The sequence below is a fragment of the Mycteria americana genome, chromosome 13 (assembly GCF_035582795.1).
Source record: "Mycteria americana isolate JAX WOST 10 ecotype Jacksonville Zoo and Gardens chromosome 13, USCA_MyAme_1.0, whole genome shotgun sequence".
Taxonomy (NCBI): Eukaryota; Metazoa; Chordata; class Aves; order Ciconiiformes; family Ciconiidae; genus Mycteria; species Mycteria americana.
The window spans coordinates 11487914-11507154 of record NC_134377.1 but is presented as its reverse complement, the minus strand read 5'-3'; the positions used below and the strand labels follow the sequence as shown (position 1 = coordinate 11507154).

The window sequence follows — 19241 nt, the reverse complement described above, 5'->3', positions numbered from 1 at the left end:
AGCCGTCCGCCAGCGGCCGAGCCCTCCCGGCCCGCTTCCCCCGCGGGGCGAAAGGCACGGAGGCTCCCCCCGGTTCACGAGGCACCAGCCACGGCGCGGGAAAGGCGACGGGCACGGCCTTGATCTTCCCGCTCTACCACCCTTCCCTACCGCCTGTGCTGCGTCCCGCTCCTCACGGCACGACAGGCCGCTTCTCCGTCCCTCTCTAAAGCAGCCCCGCAAAGACACCGAAGAGACTCGGAGCTTCATTACCGCTCCCTTCTCAGCCTTCCCCTCAGAAAAGCCAAGCAGCAGAGAGCACGTCCACCCCTGCGGAAAGCAGGGCCGTAGCTGAACAGCAGCTTTGTTTTCTTTAATAATAATTCAGTACGAGAATACAATAGCGAAGGCTCTCCCTGGAGTATTTCTAGTGCTTCCAGAAATAAGGCAGCCGAGTTTGATGCGGCTTGAGTTTCGATACGAGCCTCAGAGCGTGGTAGATAATACAGTCGGTTTGTAAGTCACTTAGTGCCTGGATAAATTAACCCCAATATTCCCCTTCTTCCCATTCCACACATCCAGGGCAGCCGCCACACAAAACCCTAGGGCTCTGCGGATCCTTGTTGCATCGCTTGAGCTCAGTTTTCGATATTGATTTGAAAGCCATCAGCAGAGCATTTTGAATTCACAAGGGGGTTCAGCGCGTTCATCCACTAACACTAAACGCATTTAAACCGGAAAGCACAGCTCACGCTGTGCCAGTTTCTCTAGGGTTTGACATCCGGTGTAGTTGCTGGACAGCTTCAGGGTGAGCATCGTGGTATTGCTGTCGGTGGCTTTTTGGGGGGAATTTTTGTCTTACCCACAGCAGCAGATATTGAGGATGGAGCCTGGATAGTTTCTCTGCAGGCAGAGGAATCAAATGCGCTTTAAGGGTTTGTGGAAACTTGAAAAAAACCTGAGAAGCAGAGATTCCCTCCGTGAGTGATGCTTGCGGGCGGGGAGGGAAAGAGCTTGGAGGACAGCAGCTATGATCAGAATTAGTCGACTAATTTTGAGGCGATTAGTACACAAAGGAAAGCAGGCTGTCATTTCAGCAATTAAAGAGAAAGCAGAAAATTATATGAAAGAGTTAACAAGGAGAAACCATGGTGCAAGTGTTGTATTCACAGCAATTAATTTCCTGGCAGTGGACAGAGCCAGAGACTCCCACCCCTCAGCTGCCCCCACGCAGGAAAAACGCTGGCGCAGCGCTCAGTGGTGTGGACTTGGCACGGGGGTCCCGAACCGCTCACAAACCACAGCGACCGAGCAGCCCGCTCATGTCTCTGGCAGTTGGTGTCCTACGTCCCAGAGAACCCTCATAAATTAAGTACTAAATGTGTTGGACAGTGTGTTAAATAGGCAAGAAAGATACAGCAAAGGTGTCACCTTTATTAGCTTCTTTGATCTTTTAGTTAAAAAATAAGTTCAAATTATGATCATGGCACATGTCTTGCCCACTAGTCAAAGATAAAAACAGTTTAAATCCTAAAAAGCCAGTCGCGTTATGCGTTGCTGCTGCCATACAGTGCTAAGAGAGCCCATGCACACCCCTGATCTCGCCATAAGCTTTGTTAGAACAAACAGCTCCTGACCGGGGAAGGCTGTTTTGCCCATCTCGTGGGTGACAGCTCTCCCACTTCAACAATGCAGGAGGCAGTTCCTGGTTACAACACTAACTGGGAACTTCCTATAAACATTATTCATCTCTCTCTCCACAGCAAGAAGTCCAGAACAAAAACAATAAACTAACAAAAAAAAAAAGAATGCTTGGCTGTGTCATACTCTATAAATATTTCTGAGCCACCATAAAAAAAAAAAAAGGTAAGAAAAATAGTCCCTATGTCGTAACAATTACACACTTAAGATTCTTAAAAAACAAGCTAGTATTTAACCTGAGGTCTCAGCTATAAAAATACTTTTGTTAATCTTGGCATAATTCTATGTTTTATTTCAAGATAAAATATATTCCTGCATAGTCACATCTTTTTGCCACTTGAGAGTCTTTCAAACACTCACAGAGCCGTTGAAAAAAATTAGGTAACTTTCCATTGTAGCTGACGGGTTGATGATCTTCAGTTCTCAAAATTAATTCTATATTGGAAACTTCTTCATCCACTGCAGAAAATTAAAGATTTTTATTAAAATGCAGGAACATTTCCTCTAAAATATATGAAGCAATCACATAGATGTCAATTCACTATATAAATTTTCACAGTGCAGACAATAAAAACATAAGAGTAAAAATATGAAGAGGAGAAAGGTAAACAAAGCGCTTCACAGAAAGACAACAGTCTCAGGGACACCACTGGAGTGTTCTGAAATAAAATCTTCCCAGTTTGTTTTGCAAAAAGGAGTGATCTTTGTGCCCTCAGCCAGCCACTGAGTCACAGTTTACAAGCAGTGGCACATGCTACTGGGTCCAAAACTGGATATATCCTTTTACTCACTGCTTTCCTTCTTTGCTCTTCAACTATCCCCCACCCAGCCTCTCTCTAAAGGAAAAACAACTGACTGATGAAAATGGCTAAAGCACTGTCAGCTAGTTAGGAAATTAACCTAATGTTTACCAGTGCATCTGCCCTCAAATGATTTCAAAGCAATAAAAAAACAACCCAACCAAAATCAATTTGATCACTTCTCTATACAAAATTGCCCAAATGTTACTTATTTTGGTACCTGCTATCAACTCAGCAAAAGCTGCTTTGGATTTAACTGATCACAGTGATTCAGTGCCTTTTAATAAACGAAGAAAATAAGAATTATGCAGCAGCCAGTGACTTGCACAGTCGCTAATTCTTGTCATGGATCTACAGCGAATTGTGGGTACGTTTGTTCCACCAGTTCTTTCTCACTTGAGGCAAAGGATATTATTTCTGTAGGCTAAGCGTACGCTTACCGCTTTGCTGTATCAGCATTGTGCTCAGCAGTTTTGGGGATTTGCTCCTGAAACTTTTTAACATCAGTAGTTTCAGGATGCAAGTCACAGTGCTGGCTTCAATCTGTAAAACATCCAGCTTCTTCTTCCTTAGGGCTCTTTTTAGGAAAAGAAGAGCTCTCTGCGCAGGAACATTACAGCAGACTAAGGTACGGCATTCCAGCTACTCAGCATCCATTTCCTATGACAGCCCCATTAGTGTGCACTAAGCAGACCCAACTTAAGTTGAAAGAAGACTTAATGTCTCCAGACTTAATGCAGAAACAGCAGAACATGAGGGTGCTAAAAACCAACACCACTCCCCAGGGGCACAGAGGGTTTAGCTCCACAGGGGAGAAACAGTTCAGGGATTGCAGTTTGAATATACCGAGAGAGAAGAACTGAGCACCAGCTCCCCACTGGATCGAGGTTGATCAGTACGAGAAACCCAGTGCCACACAGCTTCACACTGCAGCTTGCTGTGTAATAACTGCCCTTTGCAGACATGCGCTTGGGTTGTGTAAGCACTGGAAGATTTCTTTTTTTGTCGATTCTTGCCCCCATTGTTGCTAGTTCTTATTCAGTTTCATGTGGTGTTTGGTATTTTAACCATATCTAGTTACTCTTTTGTCCTCAGAACCAGACAACATGGTGCCTATTGCAAGCATCCAATTCACATTAGTAGAACAAATAAGAAATTTCCTGATTCAAAAAGAAAAAACAATCTGCTATGGGCAAGGCTGCTTTTTATATTCTGAAACAGCCCTATTCAATACATTCTACTTTTGGAGCTCTGAGCCCAGGAACAATATGCTAAAAAGGCTCTTGGCTGTGGCACTGAAAAACACTTCCCAATCTCTTATTTAACAATGTTCATGTCCTTGATCCTGTTATCTGTAACACACAGAAGGACTTTAACTACAATAAGCAGTGTGCAGGTACTCAGGAATGGAGCTCCAAGACCTGACTGCCCAGAGGATGAGGAGCATACTTGAGAAAAGTTTAATTATTTGACTAAAGGAATTACTTGCTGCCTGAACATCTGTTTGTTGTTACAGTACTCACAAGAGTTTTATTGGACATGCATTCAGAGCAGTGCACTTAGAATCTTGTGCCAGGCTCATAGAATCATTGAATCGTTTAGGTTGGAAAAGACCTTTAAGATCATCGAGTCCAACCGTAAACCTAACACTGCCAAGTCCACCACTAAACCATGTCCATAGTCATCTCAGAAGTCCATAGACTTGTATTAATATTGCAGACGCATTTATAAAGAGGGAAACCAAAAAATCAACCAAAAAAAAAATCAAGTTGAAAACACCTTAATACTCACAGAACATCACAGAGAAAAGAATGGAAGCTTAGTATCTCTTTCTTCTGCAGCAGATAACTGGGTTCTGTGAAGGGCTTCTGCAAGTTCTGTTGTCTATATTGTAATGCAAAAACACTATGTGGAAATCAAAGAACTCAGATAATAAAAATTACAGAGCTGCCAGATTCAAACTGGTGAGCAGCAAGGATACACTTTTTAATTCCCTCTTCTCCTCCCTCCCCTAAGCAGGGCATAGAATCCAAAAGATACCAATTCTTACTGATTAAATTCTAAGGGTTGTATTTGATATGTTTTAAAGTGCAGTTTAAAACAGCCTCAGGTAAGCCTGGTTTTAAGCGCAGATTAGCTGGCCTGCATAGATTAACTAAAACATGCTTGACAAGTTTTTGCCCAGAACTGCTCTGAAAGTAGATCAAAGTTCCTCAGATGTGGTTCAGAAGCTACCCCCGCCAGTAAACAGGAGCCTGCTTTATTTTCTATCCACTAAAGCAACCATTCTGAATGAGAAGCCAATTTCCAAGCTCAGAAATGCAGTATCAGGGTATAAAGCAGAGTCATGCTCGCTACTAAAGGACAGCCGGTTTAGCCAAGCTGTGACGTGCCAACCAGTAAGCAGGAGCCAGACAGCTGATGGGGCTGGGCAAGAGCCACAAGCAACCACTGTTTTGTAGAGAGCTTTTCAGGAATCCCTCCTACAAGACAGTCTTTCCAAAAGACTACACTGTTGCTGTCTTTCACGCTGAATGAAAGCCTGCAGATGAACTTCTAAACAAAATATCCTTTCAGTTTATGCAAACGCTGGCAGACAACCTTTATACTCTGTCAGTCAGTCCCAGCACAGCTAAGGTTTTATGGTTCTGAATGTTATCAAAATTACTTTGTCTGTTACTTACAGTAACATTGTTCTGGTCAAGTTCATCTAAGGATATAAGGAGTGCAACAGTTTTAGAGAGAGGTAATACCTTTCAGGAGAAAGCTGAGGTTTCAACATGCAGCCTTCTCATTAGGAGTCTGCTTTAAAACCAAAAGTCTAAATTCTCCCTTTGTGATACATATCAGCACAAGTTTACTCATTTCTACTGATGAGTGGTACAATCTCCTTGTCAAACAAGGTAGAAATTCTCAAGGATATTTATGAAAACAAACAAGTGCCCCCTTCTCCAATTACTCCTATGGCCCACATACTCAAGGCAGAAACTCCCTATCAGCGTTCATGCTCATAAAATAAATTGCCATGACAGCTACATACAGGTTATTTTCTTTGATCATTGAGTATGTTCTCTGACCTTGCAATGAAGGAACTAAAGCTATTAACCCACAAAAACTCTGAAGTTATTTAAGCTGAGAGTCTGCTTTAAATTCATATACAAAACTATTCTATATATCACCTATTTCCTATACTGTCCTCCTTTCCACAAATATACCTAGCGTAATAAACCAGTTCTGAATGTAAGTCATACTTCTGTTTGCTTTTTTCTAGACCTCCTACAGCTTGCTCCAAAATGACTTCTTCCTTCCATCTGTTTAGACACATGCAAAAGTCAAATCCTGTCATGACCTTGAGGAGCCATAAAGAATCCTATAAAAAAATTCAACTACTTCATGCTAAGGCATGCAGGAATTTTCTCTTTAGCAAAGCATGAGGAGGATATTGTTTATAATGTCATAGCACAAGTCAAGCATAAGGGAAAGGATGTTTGCAATCACTCTTCCCGGCCACCTAAATCTAGTCATAGGGGAGTGATATATACCATATTAATGCTGCTGCTGTTTGGACTGCAGCGAGGGCTCGCGTGGAGGAGAGTGCTAAGCTCCAGATCAGCAACCATCTGTCGAGACTCGGCCAACGCATGTTGCAGCTTACTTATGGGGGAACTGGTGTCCTGGGGAAGACAGAAAGTGAGTCAAAGTTATGAAATGATCTTTTTGGAATATGTCAAAGGATTGTAACATACCTTTCATTTTGAAATGTCTCAGTTCAAAATACTACAACATAACACTGATCCAGACTCTGTCTAAATGCAGGCATTTCTAATAAACACAGAGGTCTTTCCTAGTGTCAGCTTTTTAACAGGTCTTCACATGCACGTATACATAGTGCACACAACAGCAGTACTTCCGTGATAAAGGAGAGAATAAAAATGACATGGAAAGAGGGAAAAACAGGCAGAACAAGAAAGAAACAGTGTCCAATAGTTTCTAATAACTGTGCCCAAGTGTACTCAGATATTGTGCTTTACTGGAATTACCAATTAGCCAGCATCCATTATCCCAAAGCCTTTCATTTCAAAAGCTTATCTTTTTTTTTTTTTTAAACTCACTTACGCTGTCCAAGACATATTGAGACAACAAGGAATTATTTTGAAAAAATATTTTACCACCTTTGCTTTAAGCCTGCTGTCTCATCATTCAAGTCCCTAGTTCTTCCATGCCGGCAGACATTTGCCTTCCTACTATCAGTCACAATTCCCCTTAAAATTAACGAAGTACATTCTGCAATAAAATACTGACTTGGTCCATGGTAGCATTACAGCATCTGTTTGTTGGCTTAGTCACTGAAAGGTTATTGATCTCCGGAGGGAAGTCTTCATCAGAGAATTTCTCACATCTTTGAGGCCTGTCTCCTTTCTGGGTGGATGTCAAACAGGGAGAATCCAAGTGAAAAGAATTCAGATCCACATTTTCTTCACTGTTAAAAAAATTAAGACATTGACAGAAACAGTATCACCATCCTTTTCAAACTTTCAAAGGAAAATCATGGGACAACATAAATAATTATGGGCCCTGAGCCAAGAAAACCATCGAGCATTTGAGATTACTCTGTTCCTCAGAGTGGTTCCCATGTTTAACAGCTTCATTAGATCAGTTTCATCCTCTGAGGAAAACAGTTTGACATTCAACCAGTTTCAAGAACAGCTACATTACCATGTGCTTGAGTATCTGTTTAACCTTGCAAAGATCACACAGAAGGCAGTATTTAGTTCCTCTCAATACTCTGGTACTCTTTCTTCCCTCATGCCCTACTCCCTTTTTTTTTTTTTTTTAATCAACCATTAGGCAAATTAATATTTGTAGGTGTACTTTTCAAGGGAATTTCAGTCTTTTAAAGTCATCGTCTCACTTCAGAGATCACAGGAGAGCCTTCCCAAAGAGGCTTTATTTTATTTATTTTTAAATACAGCACCAAACAGTAAAGTGCTGTTCAGGCAAACTGTGATTAAACCCAAAACTCAGTTGCCTTACTACCATTTCAGTGTGGAGCTGAAGCATATGATCTACTGGCATACATCTTCCCCTAGGTTTTAAAGCAAAACAAAATATTAATTTAGCAGCAGGTATATCTGAGTGTATTTAGGAATATCTGAACAGCAATTTAAACGACAGTTAAAGCAACAAATCATACCCAGCATGTTATTACTGTCCAAACACGGACTCACAGCCATGCCAAGCTTGTCTTAATACAAAAGGTCTTTAGCTCTTAATATGCATGTCAAGTGATTGAAACTTTTCTCTTACACCTTTCCCATACTAAAAGTTAACTTTATTATAGCCTACCCTAGAGAAAAAGAGTTCTCAATTTCAATTCCTTAAATCACAATTTTATCAAAACGTACCAAATCCCTTACTCAGCTCAGCACCAATTAATCACAAATTAAGACTAGAACTAATAAAAGCTGTAGCATATTAGGAACTATCTTGATCACCCTAACTAAGCCCTCTTCCCCTGGGATCACCCGTCCCCTGTGCTGTGTTTTCACACAGCACTGAGTGCTGTCTGTGGCTTGTACAAAGACGTGCCCTGGTTTCTGCTAGCCGTTACAAGCTATGCAGTGAATTTCATTTTCAACTGCTAATTTCCACTTCATACAGTTTTTAAAAAGTAAATACAATAGCGACCATCTCCCCAAATAAAACATTTCTGTATTCATCACACTTCTGAACAAAACAGAAGCACAGTGCTAGCACTGCCTGGATCGGGTAAATAATTAAAAAATACGTACATTTTAAAGAAAATACTGTCTTCAAGTTTACAACGTTTCATTAAATATTCTTTAGATACAACACATTCCATGCCTGGCAAGACTGTTACAAAAAGGTTTATTTTTAAATGACATTCAAGCTAAGAAAAAGCCCTTGTGAGAGATGCCAGCTCAGAACTCTCTGCTGTGTCTCATTTCACTTCTCTTGTAGAACACTGGGACACAATAGGCTTTTAAGGGAGAAGAGCTCATGTTTGTGAGCTTCTGACAAGAAAAGGCTCTGGAGAGATGTGAGGGAACAAGCTGTAGCAGCCTAGAAGCAGAGGATGCAAGGAAATGCAATGAGCACAGCTAGTTTTGAAGGATACACAGGTTGGGAGGGAGGCAGGAAAACAGGTTTGATTTTGAGGCAGGGAGATGGCTCAAGAAACAGGTGGCTTAGTCCAGCAGGAGCAGACTGAACAAGTAACAGCTGACGCTCCATCTTTAAAACCAGAATTGAGATAAAAATCCAAAGGCAGCAAATGTTGGTCCAACATAAATGAAGTCACTAAGTCAGAGCACACAGAAGTGATTCCTGCATTACGGTATTTCACAATCGCTCTTGCAGTTGGATAAGGTATTTGACTGCGTTAATAGCCTTCTTGTTGGCTGTTCCAGAATTCAAGAACTCATGTCAAAAATATTTGCTGGGCTGACAGGGAGGTGCCAGCACCCTTCCCTACACACAAAATACATCATCAGCACTACAAAGTCAGCAATGGAAAACTGGAGGATCCAGATTCAAGTCCCAGAAGGAATGTTGTGTTTGGTCTCTGCCATTAATGCCTTAACAAGAAGCCCACACTGAAGACTGCAATACTACTGCCTTCCTTCCATTTATGGGGCGAGAATTTATTCGATAGCAAATGAGAGTCAGCAGGGGCTGGAAAGCAGACAGTCTGGGATTTGCACTCAGTAAATCCATCCCCAGTTATCAGGGCTCCTAGGACCAAATGTGGGCATCAAGAAAACTTGATACCTCAGCAGCAAATCCCAAACGGGTAGAGCAGCCCTCCCTTACTGAAGGATATCTGCTCTATCTGCATCACCCGTGTTGAATTTGTTCCTTCTCCCCTAAAATCCCCTTAAGGACAAGACAAAAAGTGAAAGCAGTTTTCATGATTCAGCCTCAAAAGAGATTTGGAAGGATGGCAGTGTGTCATTTGTGCTGCTGGGGGAGTAGGTAAGAAAGGTCAGGGTAGACATAAGGGGAATGGAGTCTTTTTAATGATTTATGGACAGCGGAAACTAGAGAGAGTCCACACACAGAGTGAAGCTCAGCTAAGCTGTGTGGGAATGTGCTGGGACAGCATTCTTTTTCAATGGCTGCCCATTCACCTTGTTTCTGAACAGGTCTATCTCACTGCAGTAACAATTTCTATAATATTTTTGTTTTAAAAGCAACACAGAATGAAAGCATCAGATATTTCCCTTCCATAACATTAATTTGTTTGGATGTTGGGCAGACTTGCTGGCTAAAATTCTTAGCAGGTTTAAACAGCTGTTCATTCACTGTACTTGTCAAACTACCAGCTGAAAAGCTACTCTTCCTTCTCTTCTCTGTCTAAAAGGCAGCTATGAAATCTCTGTAAAACTTCAGAAATCCTTCCAAAATAGAGTTGGTAAGTCAGTCAATTTTTTGAAAGGAAGTAGAGGAACCAACACAACAAATCCACAGAGTATCACAGCTCTGAATGCCCTTGCTTGTGCAGGCATAAAACCACTTCTATAAATGTGAAGCAGCATTTATATCTCGGATACCTTCCAATACCACTAAGACACCCAAGTATTTTTCCGACACTTCTCAGCATTAGAAACGTCGTTCTGCTCATCCCCAACCACATGTCCTTTTTCCTCCCCCAATATAAACTCAGGGATCAAGTCCCATGAACAAAGAGGCACTGGAGAGTGGACAGATTGCTGTTCTTTAAATCTTGCCATCTCATTTTCTTGCCCTGAGTGAGGAAAGCAGCCTGTGCGGAAGAGCCGTGTCCTACATTCTTGCCCAGCCACTGTGTGATTTCTCAACAGAAATAACACAGTCACTAAAGCATCACACAAAATCTAGGTTTGTTTCTTGCCTTACAGAAACATCACTGCAGAAGTCCAACTCTGGTCAGAACATATTTTACCTGCCAGATTTACAAGCAACATCTGGGATTTCAAAAAATCAGAAGATTTTAAAATCTGCATTTTTCTCAATGAGTTTATTTGGCAAGTTATGTGGTATTGCAGCTTCTCCTACCCACACAGCTCTTGGGGATAAGAGATGCGAAAAAATAAATGCATAAAAATAGAATCATGATACCTTAGAGCTATTTTAACTTATTTAAATTTACTACTTTTCAAGTTGGTAGACTAATTTTAAAACAGCAGTTACTTTAAACATCACTTAAGATAATATAAATTATTGAGAGCTTGTACACCCAAGTTTCTACATAACTCCAGCTTGTACCTATCTATTTCTTAAATGTAACAAGCACATAACCTCTTTGAGCTGGCACATTTCATCTCTTGTGCAGTCTTGAGACAGTTGCAATCTTTTCCATGCCATATACTTCCATCTCCTTTTACGGGTTTGAAAATCTGCAACCATTCCGGATCTGATACTGGCTTCCACCATGCATCTTTTTTTATGATGAAGTTACTACTACAGGAATCAGATTCAGACTTGTGAATTGCAACAGCAGTCTCTCTGCTTTTCTGGCCAAACAGAATTCCAGTTCTCTCTTCCCAGGCTTTATTTTCATTATCAGTTTTGTCAGATGTGACGGTGTTCTGGATCAAAGTACTTGGCGAATCTACACAAGAACTGACGTTAAGCCAATGCTCATATTCAGGTAAAGATGACTCAAAGGTTTGTTGGTCTCTGCTTTCCACTCCACTCTCAGAAATTTCCCCGTTTCTCAATGGCCTTGTGTTGTTTGCCTCACAAAATACTTTGCTGCCTAGCTCATCAGAGCTTGATGCAACATCCTGCTTTTCTTCTTCTTCCATAAGGACAGCCAAGACTTTCACAACTTTTTGACACTGGTTTAAGTACGCTGAGGTAGTTTCCTCCAAGTCTGATGCATTCGGTAACAGTCTATTATCTACTTCACACATCTCAGAGGTGGTTTTTACCCTACTTTTTGGAACTTGTGCAGTTCCACACTCCTCGCATATCCCGTAGGTGCCCTCAGTCCTAACCGTGTCTGTCTCGCTGTTACTTTCAGTGGCAGAGAATGCCATACCTATGCTACAATGGCATGATAAAGAAAACAGTCAGAAACACTGCATTTAAAGAGCACACATAACTGTATTCAAAGTTAAAGCTATACATTAACCAGAGGCTGTAGCCATGGTTTTGTGGTAGTTCATATACCAACAGGCAGCTGTATCCTGCCAAAACCTGACAGAAGTCTGCCCAGATTTGGCTGTTACTTTCCAAAATCAGTCTGAGAGTTCCCTCATGTTTTATATAGTGTGATGATTCTGTCTGAACCTCCACGGTGTGCACCAATTTCCTAATCTGAAAGCAAAATAAACTTTGATTTTTAAACAAAAGTAGTAGTGGGCCAGATTAACATCCCTACCTCCAGACCATTCAATGTTTAAAAAAATCCGTAACTGTCTGGCCTGCATACCACGCTTTATTCTGTGACTGATACTCATGGTGTCTCCTGACCAAGTTAAAAAAGGTATCTGACAACTTCACTGGATGTTTGTGTTGAGTCCAGCAAAGCCATCTTGACACAGCACACATCTCTTTTAGGATGTTAGTTGTGGCTGAGCAGTGAAGTCTCTCCCTGAGAGTGAAAAAAAAAAAGAAAAAAAATTACTTTACCTCCTTTCATGTGCTGCCTTTTCATGCTTTTGCCTTAATTCCTGAGAGCTCTCCAAATTGACGTGAAGAAATTGCAAGTCACGCTGCTGTTTTACGTAGATCTGTTTAAAGATAGTAATGCGCATTAGTGAAAGTCTGGAGTGCAGGAACATTGTCATCAGGTACTAACACATTGCTTGTCTTCCAAAAATATCCTCAAAACACTTTTATAAACCAATACCTGCAGTCAAGCTATTGTCAAAGCCTTCCAAATCTAAGGGGCCATCTCTGCATGTATTTAGGAAAAAATGTTTTGCAGCAATAAACAGTATTTCTATTAGAAGACTGCAGTGTTTTCTAAGATGGAACCATATTGAACCATAAATACAATAACATTACTGTTATTTGATATTTAATGCATGTTGTTATTATGTTGTTCAAAGTTATGCAGAATTACAGGACATGAATGATGATCGTGGTATTTGGCTTTCACTGCAGGGGATTTTTTGTAAAGCTAATGTAGAAGACAACATACCGATCAGTTATTTGTAATTAAAAAAAATTGAACATGCCTTGAGAACCTCAAACGAGCACAGGCGAAAACACTGGTTTTAAGTCTCTCTTGGAAAACAGATCTTTCAGCACACCATGCCCCTTTACCCTGTGTGAGTTCACCTCGGGCATGTGTGCGAGGCAGCCCGCCCCACTCCCACTGCCTTTCACATGATTTCTCGGAGCCTAGCACTTGCTGGTTATACACACACTGACGAACTGTTATCTCAACAGGGTGCCCCCACTTTACGGCTGTGAGGGTGGTATTTACTCATTGTAGGACCAAATAATTACAATTACACAAAAAAAGGCTAAAGGCACATGTAAATACAAGGATTTGTACCATGGGTTTTTTAATTTTAACCAAAAAAAAAAAACCAAACGACATTCCATAGGAATCCCAGCAAGGCAGAAATGGCAAATTTGAATTTTTTTCTTAATTAAGAATAGCTAGATATAACTTTTTTATAGTGTTCCATGCTGATTTGATGTTATTGAAAAATGTCTTCATAATCTCAGAGTAGAAATGCAACTAGGGCTGTACCTGTCGCAAACTTGATAGTTCTGTGTCAGTCCGCACTTGTTTAGACTTGGCAAACTGAAGAAGTTGATCCTTTCTCTTTGCTTTCTCAACTGTTTCAAAACATACACAATTTTTTAATTACTTAAAGTGAACAGACACAAAGCAAGTCCATTTGTTAACATGTATGTCTGTAGCAGTAGAAACAGCTACCTAACCAAAACACAAGCATTTTCTTAAGATCAACAGGATCTGTTTCCCCTCCAAATAAAAAGAGCTCAAAAACCATACGACAACTAAACAGATCAAGTATTTTCCTCGGACTTTTCACCAGCACCTAGCTTTATTTTACTAGCAGCAATATTCTACTTCATTGACTGATTTATTTCACTTTTTCATGTTAACATTCTTGCATGGAAAGGAAATTCAGTAATTCTAATTTATGCCTTGTACAGGGAAGTGCTGGGAAATACTTCCCATTACTATTGTTTTTAAAATAATGAGACATGGGATCAATATTTGGCAAAGGTAATCACAGATGAAAAGTGACAGGCACAAGTAAATCATCTCACAGCAGAGGTCATCTTTGGTCACCTCATCTGTCAAGGTACATTGCTTGTCTGTAAGAACACTGCAGCAACAATCAGCCTGCCTTTCCTATCCACTGCAGTACAGAAGAGCTTCTCTCTACCCAAAACCAAAGTGAAGCTACCAACAGATAGCAAGTTGCAGTTTACCAAGTCCTGCATATTAAACTATCTAAACCAAAAGCATCAGTTAAAGAAAAACAAGAGAAAAAGTGAAATTGTGAACATACTTCTTCGATACAAACACTGGGGAGAGTGAACGGGCTGGTAATTCCATAGGGCCTAAGCTTTAAGTTTTGCAAGTGGTTTCTTTCCAGTAGGTCACCATTTTGTATGCAACCTATGTCAGAAGGGAGAATGGCACCCCCACTTATTCTATTAATACCACAGGAGACATAAAAGTCTCAAAAATTTTCAAGAGAGAATCCTCTGAGCCATTCACTCCTCCATGTGTAATCATATTGGTGAACTTTGTGTTTTTACAAGATTTTAGAAACTGTTCCTGCAGAATCCCTAGATATCGCTTTCATAGAATGACACACAAAGGCATATACCTTTATTAAACTGCAAGAAATGTAGATAAGAAGCTGCCTACTTCACAGATATTAGTGAACTGTTGTTGTCTAGAAGTCTCTGAACTGTTGAAAGCTAAGGCATGAAAACCCAACTCCCCACACTTACCAACAAGTGCGAGCTCATTCCTCAAGCAGCCATTTTCTTGTCTGAGGTGAATGATTTCTCCCTGCTGCTTATTATTTTCCTTCATCTTTTCACAGAGGTCATCTTTAAAACAAAATGTAGTATTTCCCAGAATGAAAAGCAATCATGCTGGTCTGCACTGAATTAGGTGCCCAGTATGAACATTTACCTTTCAGCTTATTTGTTTCAAGTATTAGTTCTTTCAGTCTCAGTTTCAGGTCTTGTTTTTCTTTGTTGAGACTGAATTCCTCCATCTTTGCTGCACGCAATGCACTTTCCAGCTTTTTGAATTTAGATGTAAACTCAGTAATGTGATCAGTTGTTTCAAGTATAACCTCGTCCTGAAATATGAAATAGAATGTATTCTTGATTATTGTTTTATCTTCATGTATGGATTTTGACAAAACAATAGTACATCTTATTCCAGCAGTTATAGCTACTTCACAGATTTTATTCTGAGCTCTTGAGGAAAAAACCCAAAAATCAAAGCCAGGAAACAAGCCTGTTAATGAAAATAAACGAGTTTATTGTTTGTTGACCACTTTTCCCTTCTCAAACAAGCCTAAGAATTAAACAGCAGTGAGATCAATGGTGACTAAACCACTGCGTTACAGTCACCACTACGTGCACTGCAGTTTGACCACATTTATTGCCTGATGAGATGACAGACGTTACCTTCAGCTTAAGCATAGTAAGAAGCTCCTGTTCTCTTGCTTGCAGCTGGCCTGTTTTAGCAGACAGTTCCAAAACTGAGCAGTGGAGACTTTGATTTTTCTCCTAGTGAACAGAAATAAGAGTATCAGTTACTACCTCAATGATTCAAAGTTACTATTTTCCAGTAAATGTGTGCACAACTTTATTTAAACACTACGAATGGTAATGCGGGATTCTGAGCAAGCTGTGAGGATCCGGAGAAGAGAGGACTGGAGTAAAAATTGTTCCCCAATTCATTACAGCCAAACTTGCTTGCAATCAAGGATCTTAATATCCTGCATGTCTTAAGTCAAGCTGATTAGACAGATGAAAGCGACCAATACTGCTTTACTGTATTGCATGCAAGGGAAAAATTATCCCAATAAACACATCATTGCCAAATCACTTCTAAAAACATCTAGAACGCTTGAATACTGTCCTGGTTTCAGTTGAGATAGAGTTCATTTTCTTTATAGTGGCTGGTATGGGGCTATGTTTTGGATTTGTGCTGAAGACAGTGTTGATAATACAGAGATGTTTTAGTTGTTGCTGTACTAGTCAAGGACTTTTCAGCTTCCCGTGCTCTGCCAGGTGCAGAAGAAGCTGGGAGGGGACACAGCCAGGATAGTTGATCCAAACTGACCAAAGGGATATTCCATACCATATGATGTCATGTTCAGTATATAAAGCTGGGGAAGAAGAAGGAAGGGGGGACATTTGGAGCGATGGCGTTTGTCTTCCCAAGTAACCATTACGCGTGATGGAGCCCTACTTTCCTGGAGATGGCTGAACACCTGCCTGCCCATGGGAAGTAGCGAATGAATTCCTTGTTTTGCTTTGCTTGCGTGCGCAGCTTTTGCTTTACCTATTAAACTGTTTTTATCTCAACCCTCAAGTTTTCTTACTTTTGTTCTTCCGATTCTCTCCCCCATCCCACCGAGGGGGAGTGAGTGAGCGGCTGCGTGGTGCTTAGTTGCCGGCTGGGGCTAAACCACGACAAATACCAATTATTTTCATATCCTTAAACCATTTTCAGAACGTTCAGATAGTAATCAAAGTTGTAAAGAAAACTTTCTGGAACTTCCCAAGCAAGTACCAATACTGTTCTGGGGGCCAACGCTACCTTTTGCAATCACAGTGCCTGACATTTTTGGAGGCAAGTTCGTTCTGAGCAGTGTTCCCCAAAACTACGCAAACAAACAGCAAACTCCAAATCCTAGCTTAGGAAAGCTTTTTTGCCCTTTTATTCTTCCAACGAACCAGAGCTATGCCTTAATCTAAGATTACTGTACTAAAGGACAAATGCAACTCAAGAGCCTTAATATGAAATATTTATTCACTAGTGAAACTCACAAATGCCACTGGCATTCTGTACATGCATGAACTGCAAGATCAGACCATCACTCAACTCCTACCTCCAGAGCCTGACAGTGAACAGTTGCATCTGTTACTTTTTGAGAGAGCTCTTTAAACTTTTGTTGTGTATTTTCAAATGTTGTCTTACTGTCATTCTGCTGAGATGCTAAGAACTTTAACTTTTTGGTCAGTGATTTTATAATTTCATTTCTCTTGTTCAGCTCATCTGAGAAGAAAGGAGACAAGGTATGTGTGAGAAAACAGCTCAGATACTGCCATGCAATTTTTTAAATCTCAGAAATAATTTAATCCACTGTTTTAAAATCATGTGATTCAGAAATGGATGCTCGCATTGGATACTCTGCAGCAGGATTCCCTAGCTACCCAGGTCAGATGGAATATGAATTCTGTGGTGACCTCTGTACTATGGCTGTCACTCAAGACCGTTCAGAGCTGCCAGGTGATTAGCTGGGTGGCTTGCGGATGATGTCAGAGCCATGCAGCAGAACCTCAGGGCGCACGGCTCTGCAGTACACCAGCATGCTTGCAAATTGTTCTCTTCCCCCACATTTATTTCATGAGATTTTTTTTTTAAGGAATCCACAGAAGCAATTTACATATTCAAATGAGAAAGAGCTGTTGATTATCATACCCCTTCAAGATCAGATCACTTTAGTACCATCGTGGAAGTTTTGATCTCAGAAAGAAGACAAGCAAATTTAAGGCCGAATGATAGGAAATGGTTCCTTATATGACGCAAAACTGTTATTAAGGGGTCTAAGCACCTGAACGTACTTAAAAGACCAGGGTCTTATTCTTCATACACACAATACTTACTGTTTAATGAGTTGCATCGTTCTGCTAAAGTCAGTATTTTTTGCCGATCATCTTCCCAGGCTAGAAGCTGTCTCTGATGCACTGCAACCATGTCATTGAGTTCCTTATCACGATCTTTCAGTTCTGCAATTAAAAGCTGGAGTTCTTGCCTCTGTTTCTGAATGGTGCTGTTCTCAAGGCTTGGGCTAAGTTTCTATAAAAGGGAACACATGGAACACACTTCAACGTAAAGAAGAAGAGACAATAATAAACTCGAGGTTTTAATTTAAGTTAAAATATTTTTATATTATAAACAGAGACCATTCCAAACGGTTCCTCATGCTTGTGATACCACCTGTGGTCCTTGACTGAAACCGTTAGTGGTACAATGGGTAATTTCATGTTAAAAATAGAGCGCTCCGATTGTTAACTGTAGGTTCATTTTTTACCTGGGGCAAAGCAGAACGCGGCAGTGATGAGTTCATAGGGGACTGGGGGCCAGAGCGCTACCAGGCATTAGTGGATACTGGTAACTATTTATGACTCTAACGCTCAGCATGGAGGCTGCCTCTGATTGAAGCACTACATGGTTACCCGCCGAGACTCTTCTGACCCGGCAGCCCTGCAGGAATGACAAACGCAAGCCGTTGAGAACCGACCGTGGCGGGGGCACCACGGCCCTGCGGCCTCCCACGGGCGGCGACGCCTGAGGAGGGCCCTGAGGTGGGCCCCGACGTGCCAACACCTCGGGGGAGCGGCCCCCCTCCGCCGACCGCTCCTGGGGCAGGCCTGCGGGTCCCCCATGCCCTCCCGCCCGGCGGGGCCGCCCCCCCTCGGGGCCCGGGCCCTTCCCCTCCCCTCAGCGCCGCCGCTGCCGCCCGTTACTCCGCGCTCCCCGCCAAACCCACCTGCGCCTTCGCCCTGACGTCACGGCGGCGCCCCGCCCCCGCCAGCCGTTGAGTGGCCGCCTCGGGCGGCGGTTGGGCAAAAGCCCCGGCCCCCCAGCGGCGAGGCTGCGGGTTCGAGCCCCGCGCCCGCCTGGGGCCGCGCTCCGCCGGCGGGGTTGGAGCTGCCTGGGAAAACGTGAGGATTGATAATGTTGCTAATAGGAGACGAGTAAGAGCTACAGGATGTTGGTAACTACCCTGCTCAGCTTTTAAATGGAACTACTACAGCAATACAGTTCTCTCGTTAGAGACACCATTCTCAACTAAACCCATCAGCTTATAAACAAGAATCATGGAAAAAAACCCGAACGTTAGCAGTAGAGGAGAGCGTGTACAATGCATCACCCCCTTGGGTTTGACCGGACCTGAGTTTTAGTGACAGGAGATTGTCAATTCCAGGCCTCTGCCACCAGGGAGCATTTAACGTTTTAAACAAACCAGTGAAAAACGAAGCACCAAATCGGTGCTGGAGGCTGCTTGCAGAGTATGGAGAGCTGCGCAGCTGGCACCCCGCCCGACCTGCTGCCTGAACAGTTTGTGGAAACAAACAGTGGTCACTATAAAGTTGTGTTAATTACTGCCGTTATTGAACTAGCAGTACGCTAAAAGCACAAAGCCACTAAAATTGCCTCACCTAGAAGACCAGCAGGGTTAGGAGATTGTTTGGAATTATGAAAAGATGCTAAATGTTTCAGACATTCACATGTTCCTCAGTGTTTCCACTTGATAGAATAAAATAGTTCAGTTGGAAGGGACCTACAACGATCACCTAGTCCAACTGCCTGACCACTTCAAGATGCATTTTCCTTTAATTGTTAACAAACCTTTAGAATGTTTGTTCCATTCTGATTGCTAAGATTTTATGCAGGTCAATGAGAGGTACGAGTTTCTGTACATCAGCCACATGCTTTATTCACTTAAGTTCAGCAGAAAGGACAGCAGATTAAAAATAAGCTTTTAATGACTTAAATTA

The 19241-nt window shown here is 41.7% G+C and overlaps 1 protein-coding gene across 4 annotated transcripts; it reads right to left on the bottom strand.

Annotated features, from left to right (window-relative positions):
• Positions 1 to 362: 362 nt before the first annotated feature.
• Positions 363 to 18189, bottom strand: CCDC62 (coiled-coil domain containing 62). 4 transcript variants are annotated; one of them, XM_075516163.1, is made up of 13 exons: positions 17771 to 18187; positions 17343 to 17535; positions 16565 to 16731; positions 15132 to 15233; positions 14626 to 14797; positions 14439 to 14540; positions 13195 to 13283; positions 12120 to 12220; positions 10782 to 11531; positions 6783 to 6960; positions 6023 to 6154; positions 4272 to 4364; positions 363 to 882 (listed from the first exon to the last, which is right to left on the bottom strand). In XM_075516163.1, the coding sequence occupies exons 1-12, from the start codon at positions 17804 to 17806 to the stop codon at positions 4278 to 4280; spliced, it is 2109 nt and encodes a 702-aa protein (XP_075372278.1). In that variant the 5' UTR covers positions 17807 to 18187; the 3' UTR covers positions 363 to 882; positions 4272 to 4277. The 4 variants fall into 4 exon arrangements, with proteins under 4 accessions (XP_075372278.1, XP_075372277.1, XP_075372280.1 ...); XM_075516162.1 differs by lacking the exon at positions 363 to 882 and adding an exon at positions 908 to 2139 and having other exon boundaries at positions 17771 to 18186; XM_075516165.1 differs by lacking the exons at positions 363 to 882; positions 10782 to 11531 and adding an exon at positions 914 to 2139 and having other exon boundaries at positions 17771 to 18130.
• Positions 18190 to 19241: the final 1052 nt, after the last annotated feature.